General features: G+C 35.4%; 1 protein-coding gene across 8 annotated transcripts in view; it reads left to right on the forward strand.

The window, feature by feature from the left end:
* VRK1 (VRK serine/threonine kinase 1) overlaps positions 1-14,979 on the forward strand; it is an 84,342-nt gene that overhangs the window by 51,023 nt on the left and 18,340 nt on the right. For 4 of the 8 annotated variants that reach the window (XM_034938093.2, XM_034938096.2, XM_034938094.2 and 1 more), the window contains exons 6-11: positions 4,552-4,660; positions 4,795-4,887; positions 6,944-7,076; positions 7,850-7,970; positions 8,248-8,306; positions 12,258-12,436. In XM_034938093.2, the coding sequence (XP_034793984.1) occupies positions 4,552-4,660; positions 4,795-4,887; positions 6,944-7,076; positions 7,850-7,970; positions 8,248-8,306; positions 12,258-12,436 (694 nt within the window). The remainder of the gene's footprint in view (positions 1-4,551; positions 4,661-4,794; positions 4,888-6,943; positions 7,077-7,849; positions 7,971-8,247; positions 8,307-12,257; positions 12,437-14,979) is intronic. The other 4 variants (XM_034938095.2, XM_055097997.1, XM_055097996.1 and 1 more) reach the window with 1 other exon arrangement.

The raw sequence follows: 14,979 nt of genomic DNA on the forward strand, positions 1-14,979 counted from the left end.
TTGTGAGTTTCACTTTCCTGGCAAAGAAAGCTTTCCCAGGAGCCCTGTGGCAGACTTTCTCTCACGTTTTCTTGGTCAGAATTTTATCAATACTTAAACCATTGACTGGCAAGGACAAAGTGATCACAGCGATCCATGTGGAAAAGGATGGAATGCCGGAACCAAATTGGTGCTCCGTTAGAAAAGATTGAGAGGAGGGGTAAGTAGTTGGGTAGGCAGCCAGTGTTGTTTACTTGGGATCCATGCCTCTCTTAGGGAGTGTGGGGATCCCTGAAGTCACTTTTAACATTTTATTTTATATGATTTTGCTGGGATAGCAAAATATATTATAGTTTTTATAATATTTTCTGGAGAAATACTATAGAATAAGGATTAGTTAAGTTAGTTAAGAGCAAGGATTCTAGAGCTAGACTGCCTAGTTTTAAAACCTTGTTTTGCCCCTTAAAATGTGTGTGACTTTGGGCAATTTTTTGCTTTAATTTCCTCATCTGTGAAATGGAGTAACAGCTACCCACTTAATGATGTTTTAGTATAAAGCTACAAGAGTATATGTAAAACATAGATGTTAGCTTTTGCTCTCAAAGGGGTCTTTAATCGCTTAAATGTTAAAACCTACTGGTTTAGAAAATCATTGAGGAGGCAGAACAGCATCTTAAGTGGGAGATGAACGTGAGCACAGGCAGGATAGACTTTTATTCTACTGTATGACCCAATGGCCGTCTTCCTGTAGCAGAGGAAGAGGGCATGTGTGTAAGAGAGAAGGAAATAAACTTGGAGAAGGAGTCGGTGGCAGATAATGAAGACCCATAGAGGAAAGAACAGTTTGGAACCCGTGTATAGTAGGTAGTCAGAAGCTATCACTTGCTCATGAGCAAGGGATGAGGTGACATGGTGGTGAAAGTGGCATTTGGGAAATGGTTTACATGGTGAATTAAAGACTGTCTAAAGGGGAGTAAGACAAGAAAAACCCTTAGTGATGACTTGCTAGGAAGCAAATCTGTTTGACTGTGTGCTCCAGTATACAATAGTTATATTCCTAAGGAACAGTACATTATGAAAACCACATTTCATAGAGATGATTGGAAGAAAAGTGTACCTGGGGCTAGAGCATTTTTAGACTTGGAATAACAGCCTTTTCCTCTTTCCATAATTTGAGTATAAACGTCTTAAAAAAAAAAAAAAACCAAGCACGGTATATTGCAGCAAAACCTAAACACCAAACAAATCTAGCACTAGATTGATTGTACTTGACTCCATCAGGTGTGGTCTTGGGCTAGTTAACTTTCTGTCTCTCTCGTTTCCCTATGTGTGAGATGAGGATAATAGTACTTACTTTATGAATTACTGTGAAGATGAATTGAAAACATGTAAATTGTAAGGGGCACAGAGTAAGTGCTGAGGAAATGTTTCTTGCAGTCATCATCACTGTGATTATCATAATTGGTTTCATTTGTTTGTCTATGATTTTTGTTTGTCAGTGGTGGTATTTTGCTTGAGAATGATGGTCTTTTTAAAAGTAGCCCACACTGTCATATCACATTTTACCATATACATTCTTATCACCCATTTTATGATAAAGTTCAGAACCAGTTAAACAGGGCTTTTGTTTGTGTGACTCCTGTGAGGTGACCAGGGACTAAGTGGGTCCAAGGTTGACTCTGTAAGCTGACTGACTTGGGCACTGCTGGAAAGAACTTCCCTGGTGTGGATCAGAAGTGCCTTAGAGTGTGGTGACAAATGAGAACACAGTCTAAGTCTTAACTCACCACTTACTAGTGATGACTTTACCTCCCAGCCCATTTCTTCTATAAAATGAGGTTGCTAGAAATGTCTCCTTTAAAAAGATGGCATTAGTCATATATCAGGCATTGATTTACTTTTTAGGTTGAAGCTCTTAAAAAGAATCATTATAGGTCCTAGAAAGTAAAGAAATAGAAAGTAGATTATTCTTCCAGCCCCCTTCCATGCCAGACATGCTTAGTTTTCCTTGTAACTCATTTGAATTAATATGTATGTAGGGCTTAGAACAATGTTAGCTGCTACCATTATTAAATTATTTTACACTGATTTATATTTTTCTTTTACTTGCACATTTTATCCAAGTCTCCAGAAAAGTATACATCAAAGGTTTTACTTTAGAGGAGTTACTTAGAAATAGCTTTCATTTTACTACTCAATGGTAGAGCCGTCTTTCCAGAAGAATGTGGTAATGGTTTCTGTGAAATTTGTGGAATCATGTTTCAGTTGATGTTTATGATTTAGGTATGGTGACAAGATTAAGGTCTTATTAAGAGTAGTGGTAGGGTGATTTGTGAATAAAAACAAAGACCTATGTAACAGAATTTATTAATAGACCCCATGTTGAATTAAGCAGTTGTGTTTTAGCCACCTTTCAGGCTGTTACAGAGGTTGTATTTTTGTTGCCTGTGTATTACAGGTTAAGTATGCCTTATCTGAAATGTTGGCACCAGAAGTATTTTAGATTTGGGATTTCTTAAGGATTTTGGAATGTTGGCGTTAATACCTACTGGTTGAGCATCCCAAATCTGAAAATGGGAAATCCAAAATGCTCCAGTGAGCATTTCCTTTGAACATCTTGTTGGCACTAAAAACACTTTCTAATTTTGGAGCACTTCTGATTTCAGATTTTCAGATTTGAGATGCTCATCCTATGTTATAATCATTATACACATCACCTATTTAGTAAAAGCCAACATGTATATGTGCCCTGGTCTCATCTCTCAACCTTGCAAAATCTGTTACACAAAGGAAACCAGGAAGTCAAAGTTACCATTTTCACTTTATTATCTTACAAGCCAAAGTGCTAGGAAATCTTACATGAATGAATATATTTTGTCACAATTTTTTTTTTTTTTTAAATTGAGGTGGAGTTTGCTCTTGTCGTGCAGCTGGAGTGCAGTGGCTCAATCTTGGCTCACTGCAATCTCCGCCTCCCAGGTTCAAGCAATTCTCCTGCCTTAGCCTCCCGAGTTGCTGGAATTACAGGTTCCTGCCACCGTGCCCGGCTAATTTTTGTGTTTTTAGTAGAGACGGGGTTTCACCATGTTGGCCAGGCTGGTCTCGAACTGCTGACCTCAGGTGATCCACCAGCCTCGGCCTCCCAAAGTGCTGAGATTACTGGCGTGAACTACCAGGCCCGGCCACCACTGACTAATTTTATAAACTTGGACAAATCACTTTACCTCCAAAGACCTTAGTTATTTTATTTATTAAAAGATGTTTAGACAAGATGATTTTCTAATTTTCTTCCAGTTCAAAAATGAATAGAATTCTGAGTTACTTGTTCAACATCTTGTCTTTTAATGTTAGTCAACTCTTCCTTCCCTATTGAACTTGTCATATTGTTATCATAGAAGCCTATAACATATAAATGGGATTTTTGTATCCTACTGACATTTATATCAGTTAATATGTAGTGCAGTGGTTAAAAGCATGATTTTGCCACATACTAGAGGACAAATTATCAGTTTTCTTCTGCTGTAAAATGGGTATGATAGGAGTTACCTACCTTATAGAGTGATGTGAGGTTTAAATGCATTAATAACGTTTTAAGTACTTACAGTAGTGCTGTGTGCATACCAGGTGTTCAGTAAATGCTAGATGTTATGGTGTTGATGATTCATAATCTTCCTCATTGGAGATGTCCTGATACATTCTGAGTGTGGTTTTGATTTTTATTGATTTACTGAATGATTTCACCAGACAAGTTAGAATCTGGAAAACTATTGAAGATAAAAGTGGTCCTCAGAGCAGAAGCTAAGCAGTGTTATTGCAAATAGGTGATGCTTTTCTGTACATACTGAAATATAACGTGATTATTGAATTGAGTTTTGGGTGTTGAAAGTGACCTTAGAAAGGGTGAGTCCCTACTCTCTCATTTTACTTCTGTGGAAATTGAGGCCCAGGAAGTAATGTGACTCAGCCAAGGTGACATAGCTGCTTTATGCAAAGCCAGTTATCTTCATGTTTTTTCTGGATATTTGTTTTTCCCCAAATCTTGGCCATTGAGTGTTTAATGTACAATCCTTTTACGCCATTTAAACAATGGTATTGAATCTGGCTTTTGTTAAAGCATCTCACAAGAATCTTGATTTTAGCAGAATGTTGTTGCGCTGAAATATACCTTAAAAATAAGGAGAAACAGTCACAGGAAGGAAGCTGATATCCAGAAACATGAATTAATTTTAACTATGAGAAAAATCAATGCTGTCGTTTTTATTCAGCTTGTTTTATTTTTACCGTGAATAAACTTGTTGGGTTCTCTCTGTGAGCATTATCTTAAATTGAATAGTCTCCTGAAACTAGCTGCGACCAGAAAGAGGCCCTCCAGGTAAAAAGCAGGACCTGAAAGCACTCTGAACTCTTTGAGATTTCTAGTTGGGAGAAATTGTTTCAAATGTTTGTATTTCTTTTTTGAAGAATACTTCTTTACTAAACATTGTCTTGAAAAAATTACTTTGAGAGTACTCATTACAAAGTTGGTTTTCTTGCATTGTATTTTGTTCATTGGCTTTTCATATTTGTCTTCAGTTACAGGTTTATGATAATGGATCGCTTTGGGAGTGACCTTCAGAAAATATATGAAGCAAATGCCAAAAGGTTTTCTCGGAAAACTGTCTTGCAGCTAAGCTTAAGAATTGTATGTGAGCTATGTTCTTCTTGTTTTTAAAAAATTGTTTTGAGTACAGTAAAGGCTAGTTTATGTTGAAGCTTGGTCCTCTGCTGGCTGGTGTTAGGTACTGCATTAACTTATTCTGTATGATACTTTCATAGCTGGATATTCTGGAATATATTCACGAGCATGAGTATGTGCATGGCGATATCAAGGCCTCAAATCTTCTTCTGAACTACAAGAATCCTGACCAGGTAGTTTTATAACTTTAATTTCTACTATTTAAAGCGTGTTGTTTGAAAATAAATATGGTTGCTTTGAACTTTTGAACCTGTGTAGAAGTTTTACTTTTTGAAGTAGGTATGGTAATAATATTTCTTCTTGACACTTTGATCTAGTTAACATTCTACATTTTTGATGTGATTTGTTGGCACTTTATCAAGTTGGCTATTTTGCCCTAAATAATATTCAGAAGAAGTGCTTGTGATACAAAATGAATTTCAAATAGCTATTTGGGGGTGGAAGCTTAAAATTATATAGTACACCAATGAATTATGTTTGCCTGTCTGCTTTGTCACTTTTTTTATTCCTTTGTTCAAGAAATCCATCAAATGTAAGTGTTCTATTACTTGGAAAATTTGGTCTTTAACATGTTGATTATTCAAATCAATTGGTTTACAGAAATATCTTAGCTGTCTAAATTTGTATACCCTTACTGTTTGGAATTCAAATGTGCATTTTTTTTTAGCTTATTACATTCCCTTTGTAATTTTTACTTTCTAAGGAAAGGAGAAAAGCTAATGTTATTATACCTTTATTTAGGTCAGTTTAGTTGAAGTAGAGGGATCTATACAATTTTCCTGTATAACTGTTTCTGTGATTTCGGTGAAAGTAAGGTTTAGTTGACATTCATACTTAATGTATGTTCTCACTTCTTACTTGATCTTATATAAAAAGGAAGATTTAAACATTTTAAATGTGTTTGGGTACTTTGATTATTGTAATTATTTGTCAGTACTCTGTACTTCATTCTTTCTCTCAAATGTACCTTTAACTACCTTTGCTTAGTTTTTCCTTTTTCCTTTGGCTCTCTTTTCTTTTTCTGTCATCTCGTATTTGCTTCCCTTCCTCCAGTGTCAGTTATGGTGGATATAAGGGAATCTATATAAGTATAAAAGAAGAAAGTTACTATACTATTAAGATAGTGTGCTAATGGAGAAATCTTAAAAAGGCAATCATCAAATTCATCTCTGCTCTTTCTAGCCATTTCTTTTTAGATATTTCTAGGCTAAGAACAAAGAAAACGCAGCTAACAACCTGAACAATAAGGGTTCCATTAATTGAAATAGGCTGGACTTGTACAGTATAATAAAATACAACTTATATCACTTTGTAGGTGACTAAAACATGCTGCCTTTGTTTATATGGAAATATTTTTGCAGCTCTGTTATCCTTCAGACATATGCTTTGGATGGGATTATTTTTCCAGTGTTAGATGTATGTGCTAGATCTAGCCACATATTTTTACTTCAGTTTCCTCTTGTGCCCAGATGCATGCATTTGTGACATTTACTCAGAATTAGAGATGTAATGTGTGGCTATGGAATAGAAGAAAGCCAAGTTTATTAGCTTTGTATGCTAATCAGACCCACATGTTTATGCCCACGAATAAGTATGTATATAATATTAAAATTTACTTTTAATCATGAAGACTTGGCTTTAGAATATAGTATTTAGATATAGATAAAAGCCTGATCTAACAGTTCTTTAGATCATTATTATGATGTATGAAATGTTTTTATACAGTAAATTGAAATTTGATTATTTTACAAGTGGAGAAACAGAGGAATAGAAGGTAACTAACATATCGTGTGTCAGCATCATTAGCAGTCTTCTACTGGGTGTGCTTTTCTGTGTGGAAAGTAGCAGTTGTATTGCAACAAGTATTGACGGTTTGCTCTGTGCTCAATTTTAGAGTCTGTAAGATAAAGTATAAAATGTATAATTTTCGTTCAAATTGAGACAAGATTAATTACAAGTATAACATATACTTATCTTAAAAAAGTATGTGAAGTCAAGTGATTACACTATAGCTATGTGGTCATTTAACATTTTTATTAAAAATAAAAAGCCTTTCAGAATTAAGTATTTGCTGTTGTTTGCATTTTGGATCTAAATTGTTTGGAGTGTTATGGAATGACCTTGTAGGTGAACCCACCTTCAGATGCCAGTATTTTGTTTCTGTGCTTTAAAGGGGTATATGTGCAGTGATTTTGACTTTAGTTTGTCTTGGTGCTTGGAAATTTATAGGTGTACTTGGTAGATTATGGCCTTGCTTATCGGTACTGCCCAGAAGGAGTTCATAAAGAATACAAAGAAGACCCCAAAAGATGTCACGATGGCACTATTGAATTCACGAGCATCGACGCACACAATGGCGTGGGTATGTCAGTAGTACTGGAGTGAGAAATAGACTGCTAATGTTTTCACCCAGATTCCTACATAGTTCTTAATTATGCATAAGTAAATGAATAGATAAATAAAAATTGAAAAGGCACAGTGGCATGAGGAAAGAAGGCAGAGGTGAGACTCCTACAATTGTATTCCAGGACCATCTGTGTTCTTCTGTCCTGCCTTTTCCTCGCAGCCATCAAAGATAACCAAGAAGGTGGTAGTGGTTCATTCAGCTGCCGTGAGGATTTCTTTTTGGTTTTATTTAGTTTAATTGGAATGTTTGTTTTTGTGTTTTTTCTCAAGTTTCTTATGTATCTACAACTTTGTAACAGCTAACTTTTATTTTGTTACCTGTTAAGTTAGTTTATTTCTTCAGCAGTCGTTTCTTCTGTGCTCAAAGCTGTGGAAGAACTCAAATACCCAGTTCTCTGGGCCTCTTAATGGCATATAAAAATTTTAAGAATATCTTCAAGTTTTCCAAAGGAAAACTAGTTTTATTTCTAGACTAACAGTCTCCGCTTGAAACCCTGAAATTTACCAATTTGGGTTTTAAAGTAGATTATTAGCTAGAAGTTAATTGGGAGGTAAGCTATTTCTTTTATACTGTCCAATGTTCAGTACCTAGGTGAAATGCAGTCAAAATTTTATGATGAAAAACAGACTGTGGAGTTGACTTGTTTTATGTTATTACTTTATATATACTTTAAATTATACGTTAAAAATTATTTCAGTCTACCTAATGTTCTTCTCTTGCATTTGTAGCCCCATCAAGACGTGGTGATTTGGAAATACTTGGTTATTGCATGATCCAATGGCTTACTGGCCATCTTCCTTGGGAGGATAATTTGAAAGATCCTAAATATGTTAGAGATTCCAAAATTAGGTAAAGGAAAACTTAAGTTATTTCTAGCAAAATCATGATAAGCCAAATGTTTTTAGTCACAATTTCTTGATAGGAACTATAGTTTCAACTGATACTGATATAGAAATAAGAAAGTACTTGTTAAACAGTAAGGTTCCTTGGTCTTTTGTTTATTTTAGAAAAATGTCTGTAAGCATATTTAGGATGTAGCACAATATAGCTTAGTGTGCTATATATTTTTATTTCATATTAACATATGACATCAAGCTTCAGTGACTCATTCTTTAATTTTTAACAGATACAGAGAAAATATTGCAAGTTTGATGGACAAATGTTTTCCTGAGAAAAACAAACCAGGTAGGAAATGACTTCTTCAGTGTTAATAGGGATTTTGTTTTCTGGGGATAAAAAGGCATGATATCCATGGAATAGCCCTTAATGTAAGATGTTAGGTGGTGGCCAGGCATGGTGGCTCACACCTGTAATCCCAGCACTTTGGGAGGCTGAGGTGGGTGGATCACGAGGTCAGGAGATCAAGACCATCCTGGCTAACATGGTGAAGCCTCATCTCTACTAAAAGTACAAAAAATTAGCCAGGCGTGGTGACGCACGCCTGTGGTCCCAGCTACTTGGAAGGCTGAGGCAGGAGAATCGCTTGAACCCGGGAGGCGGAGGTTGCAGTGAGCCGAGATTGTGCCACTGCACACCAGCCTGGGTGACAGAGTGAGACTCCGTCTCAGAAAAAAAAAAAAATATGTTAGATGGTTTGTTAAATGAATACTTGAGCCTCATTCAATTATTATTCAGTGCTTTAGCAAAGGAAGCAAATTTCATTCATCCATTAAGTTAGTAAATATTGAGGCTTTATTGTGTGCCAGGGGCTGGGGGTACATCAGTGAACAAAACAAATATCCCTGCCCTCATGAAGCTAGCATTGTAGTTGGAGGATTTTAGACAGTAAACACATGAGCAAAATTTATATGTTCCCCCTGGTTAGTACTGTGGAACTAGAAGAAAACAGGGAATAGAATTAGGGGGTTGGGGATGGGGTGGGTAGTAAAGTAGTGAGGAGGACTGTAATTTTAAGTAGGCTGTCCAGGGACAGCCTCACTTGGAAGGTGACATTTGAGCAGTTGTAGGAAAGAGGTGAGGGAGGGAGTGAGCTGTGTAGAAGTCTGGGGAAGAGAGTTCTAGGCAGAAGGGACACGAGTGCCCAGGAGATGCGAGGACTGTGTCTTCATAGGTAAACATGAGGGCTTTGGCTTTTACTTCAAGGAAGAGTGTGAGATTTGTAGTAGAAGAGTGACATGAACTGCTTATCCTGAGGGGAAGGGTCTCCTGCTTCTGGCATGGGGATGGACTGCTGAAGGAGCAAGGATGGGCCTAGGCAGAAAGCAGGGTAAGAGGCCACTGCAGTAACCCATGCAAGAGAAGTAGCAGCCAAAGAGTGAGAATTGGTCAGTCTGGATATATTCAGAAGTCTTTCTAAGCCTTTGCTCAGTTGTCTCCTTTTCAGGGAGGTCTATCCTGACCTTATGCTATTTAAAATTGCAACCTACTCCCCATATCAATAAATACAATGTGGGTTTCTCAGAATTATCCCATGGACCTCATAGCAATCAGTAGCCTCTCCCTCCTGGCCGAATGAGTCACTTACCTTAATTTCCAACACCAAATATTTGTGTTTAAAATTTATAGAAATGGAGTTAATACAGTGAATGAAATATGTAACAATTCCTGTCCTCTTGAAATTATTGTTTACTTCTGTTAGTGTCCTTTTCTTTCACTTAGTAATGTATTTGTGAAATTCATCCCCATTATCGCATGTTTTTTTTTGTTATTGTTGTTGTTTTGTTTTTTTGAGACAGGGTCTCACTCTGTTGCCCAGGCTAGAGTGCAGTGGCACAGTCACAGCTCAATGCAGCCTTGACCTCCTGAGCTCAAGAGATCTTCCCACCTCAGTCTCTGAAGTAGCTGGGACTACAGGCACACGCCACCACACCTGGCTAATTAAAAATTTTTTTTTGTGGACATGTGGTCTCACTATGTTGCCCAGGCTAGTCTTGAACTCCTGGGCTCAAGCAGTCCTCCTACCTCAGCCTCCTAAAGTGTTGGGATTGTAGGCGTCAGCCACTGCCCTTGGCCCTATTATTGTATGTTTAACAGTAGTTTCCTCATTGTCATTTCTATATGATATTCTATTGTAGTTACATACCATTATTTATTTATTCTGCTCTTAGGTCATCTCCAATTTTTGGCAGTTGCAGCTTGCCAATTATGCATACAGATGTATAGTCTACATGCAGTTGGTTTTTGGGTATTATTTGAGGAGGGGTCATGTATCTTTCCTATCCCCATATTTATATCTAATTGACCCAGCAGCCTTTCTTGAAAAGACCATTCTTTCCCTTTGTTGTCATGTTTGTCATCAGTCAAGTGTGGATGTGTGGATCTGTGCACCTGTTTCTGGACTCTCTTTTTTCAATTGTCCTTTTTGCCTATTCTTGGACCACACTGTCTTAGTTACTGTAGCTTTATTTAAAGCTTGATATCTGGTAGTTGAAATTCTTTGGCACTGCTTTTCTTTAACTGGACTTTGCTACTTTGCTATTCTTTGCCCTTTGCATTTCTATTTAAATTTTAGAATCACCTTGTCAGTTACACACACACTCACCCACCTCCAAGTTTGCTGGAACCTTGGGATTGAATTTGACTCTGTAGACCAATTTGGGGAGCACTGACATCTTTATACTGTTGAGTCTTCCAGTCCACTTATATGGTATATATTTTATTAAATTTGGTCTGTCTTAATTTCTCTCAACTGTGTTTTATAGTCTTCTCTAGGAAACTCTTGCTCATCTTTCATTGTATTTGTTGCAAAGTATTTAATGCTATTTTAGGTATTTTTTGATAGTTTATTTTCCAATTGCTTTTTGCTGGTATATAGAAATAAGATAGATTTTTATATATTTACCTTGCATTTTACGACCTTGTTAAATGTATCTACTAGTTCTAGTAGTTCTTTGTAGATTCTGTAGGATTTTCCACATGTAGTATTATGTTGTTTGTGAATAAAGACTGGTTTACATCTTCTGTTCCACTCTTTATGCCTTCTATTTATTTTCTTATTGTACTAGCTAAAAGTACACATAACTATTCTGTTATACTGAAGGGATATGGCAAAAGTGGACATTTTTCTCTCCCAGGGGAGCATTTTCAATGTTTTATCATACATGGTGATATTTGTTTTAGGTTTTTTGTACATCTCCTTTATCAGATGAAGAAATTGGAAGTTAGGGATTGTTGTCCGTTTTTTTCTTGGTATATTCCAAGTATTTAGGAATAGTGCCTGGCACATAGGAGGTGCTTAATAAATATTTGAGTTAGTGAATGTGTGTATATATGCACACGCTTGTGTGTGTGTGTGTAGAACTGATAAGATCTCTTGAAGGACTGGTGTGAGAAGAAATGATTCAAGGGTGACTAACTCAGATTTTGGCTTGAGGAGCTAGAAGGATGAAAATCTCAGTAACTGAGACAGAGAAAACCTCAAGTTTTAGGGATAGGTCAAGAGTTTAGACGTGGGTTTGTTGGAATTAATGGTGATATTTACACATCCAAGGACCAGTATATGAAATGATGGATATACAAGTCTGGAGGTCGGGGGAAAGGTCTGTGTGTGAGTCATTAGCTCAAAAATGAATTTTTAATGTTGAGAAGTGTTGATCTTGACTAGTAGGATTTCTTTTTTATGGTGTGGTTCTGTCTAAGTGTACAGTAAACTTTTATCATTTGGAAGCTGATTTTTCTCTTTTATAGGAAAGCCAGATCTTATTTCTTTCTTCTTTCTTTGGCCTCTTTTTGGTGTGTTTTATTTCTCATTTACACGAAGAATATAGCTATCTGCTATAGAGCTAATGGCTTTGATGGCAAAAACATATTGGCTATGATATTCATTGTATTTAAGGACATTTTACTTTCTAATCTTTATTCTAGATCCCTTTGTATTTTTTTATAACTTTAATACTATAATAGTTATTTTTATGAATATTTACATTTTAAGTTGTCTTGTTTCTCACAATTACAAAAAGTGTGTTTTACATTGTATCTCAAAATACTTTTTAAATTTCAGTTATCTGACAATTCCTGAGTTCAAAAGCATACTTTTCATTGAAGTGATTGAAAAAAATAGGTATCTTAACAAGATGTGTGTTTGCATTCTAACTTTACTATAACCATGAATTATTTTTTTTAGAGGTAAGAGAGAAATATATTGAAAGTTATAAAATGATTGTGTTATTCTTTTAGGTGAAATTGCCAAATACATGGAAACAGTGAAATTACTAGACTACACTGAAAAACCTCTTTATGAAAATTTACGTGACATTCTTTTGCAAGGACTAAAAGCTATAGGAAGTAAGGATGATGGCAAATTGGACCTCAGTGTTGTGGAGAATGGAGGTTTGAAAGCAAAAACAATAACAAAGGTGAATTTTGTTATTAAATTATTCTTTGGTCTTCTTGTGTTTATAATTGCAATAAATACTAAAAGAAAGTATAGCAGTAGTTCAATGAAGAAAAATAACAGATTGCATGGCAATTAAGGCAAACATTTTTTGTAATACAGAAAATGTGTAGAGGGTTGTAGAAAAATAAATATTTATATATTTCTTATGTTTGGTAGCAAGTTACTAAATTCCTGAAATGATTTTAACTTGGAATACTGATATCTGACAGGGAAATTTTGATGGTGCACTGAATTCGTAATTTACATGTTCTTTTCTCCCAAGTCACCACTTAGGGTTCATCTTGTCTTGGTTGTTTCTTATTTGTGGATATGGTCAGAGTATTTACCAGTTGAAAACAGGCATTTGAAAAATTACCATTTGAAAATTTCCTTGTTTGTTGGTGTGGTGCATTTTACCATTTGAACATTATTTTGCTCTGTGAAGAAATATTATATAAAGCTATATATCAGCATATAAGGGGATTAATTGTTTGGAGAGAAATGTTAAATAATGAACTTTATGGTAGAAGTATTATACAAGCATGTAAAGAACTTCTGGCATCACTTTAGATTTTACAGGTATGCATTAACTTACTGATTTGCTATTGATTATTTTTGATAATTAACTTACTGATAAACTTACTGATTTCCCTTATAATCTGAAATTATTTAATACAATGTGTTAGCTATTTTTATATGAGGAAGGAAAACAACTTTTAGAAGAAAAATTTTTTTTACATTATTAACCATTTTTACTGTCATTAACTTTGCAAATTCTAATAGATTTATTTGGAAATCTCGTATTCCAAACTGAGAAAAAGCATTAAAACAAATTTTTCTCTCTTTAAAATCAGAAGCAGCACATTGAAAAGTTTTTATCTTTTCAATTAACAAAGGAGATAGGAATTTTGAAATTGGACCAAAAATTTAACTTTGCCAAATAGCAGGTCTCTGTAATTTCATCATAGAATCTGAAATTATATACATGCATCTACATATACTTTTTTTTCTTTGATAAGTTTTATCTTAATTGCATCTGCTCCAGTTTTGTGGTCAACAAGTGTGCTGAAAACTATTATCTGTTTGAAATGAAGAGGGTAAAATGGAAGCCTGAGTGGAATTTTTTAGTAAGGTATTATAGTAAACTTACTCTTTGCATACATGCATAAACAAGCAGCATGTTTCTTATTGCTCAGGATAGATTTCTCTGCGTTAATATTTATAGGTAGCTTGTATAGTGTTTTTCTCTAAAATTTTGGTGATTGAGAAGTAAAGATCTCTGCTGCTATGTGAGAACTTGTCCAGAGCAACCACCTCCCCCAGCCCAACCCCCATCCCCCTGTCCCCGCCCCTACCTTCCTTTGCAAATCCCTTTGTTGTTTGGACTTACATGCTGGAGAAAATGTAGTTTCTGCAGGTTGGCTGACTTTACAGCTGAGTAGGTCAGTCTGCTGCAGAGCTAACATCTGTGACCTTATAATTCTGTGGTGTCCTTGGATAGTTCAGAAGGCTGGAAATTTCCTGTTGGATCATCCCTGACATGTATAAAGCTTCATTTAGGGGAAAAAAATGAATACTAAGTTGAACAAGTTGAACTATTAGGAGATTTACTTCATTAGTTTACTGCTTTTTGTACACTCATTGCTGACACAGGGTTATTCTTTGTATTAAAAAGAAATTAATAAAAGTTAAGGTTAGGTAAGATCATGAGCTGCTTGATAGCCATGTAACTGAAGTGAGTTATTAATTTTGTTAGCTTTTTTTTTTTTTGTAAAGTGAAAGAATTGGACCAGACCAGTTTTTTTTCAAGCTTTTCTTTTAAACTGCAGAGCATTTTCTTCGTATAAATTGTAAATGCTGTCACTGAAAACAGATAAAAGCAGAGCTCTGCTGGATGAGAAGTTGGGGGCTCCCTGCAATGAAAAGCTTTCTCCTTGGAGAAACTAGCTTGCTGCCTCTGTTTTTCAGCAAGATCTATAACCCAGATGTCTTTTTTTGCTCTGGATGTCAGGAGGCTCAAAACTAAATATGATGCTTAGTTCTAGAAACTTTGTTAATTTTAATAATTAGTACATTTGTTTCCTCTCTTTTCGTTTGTCATAATTTTTGAAAGTGTGAAGTATATTTTCTGTGTATATATCAGACTCAGATCTCTTTTGGAAAGGGGTAGGTTTAATCAGTTTAATATATGTTTGTATTTAGGTTCCTAAGAAATATTCTTTTTGGTAAAAACCTACAGGAATTGATGAACAGTGGAATGAAGCAAGCTTTCTTGTCTATGTTTTTGCAGCCATGCTTGATTATGGTACAGTATATTTGGAAACTAGAGTGAAATATGAATTTACCCACTTGGAAATGTTTTCTGCTTAATAATCAAGGAGCTTTATTTAAAGCATAGAATTTTGGGATGACATAAGGCTGAAGGAGAACAGAGAGATCAAGTATATATCTGCCCTTAAAAAGTACAAAGTCAAATATTTTTATTGTTGATTAGAACTAAACATTTTCAGTTTTTAGAATCTG

This window comes from Pan paniscus, chromosome 15 (genome assembly GCF_029289425.2).
Source record: "Pan paniscus chromosome 15, NHGRI_mPanPan1-v2.0_pri, whole genome shotgun sequence".
Lineage (NCBI taxonomy): Eukaryota > Metazoa > Chordata > Mammalia > Primates > Hominidae > Pan > Pan paniscus.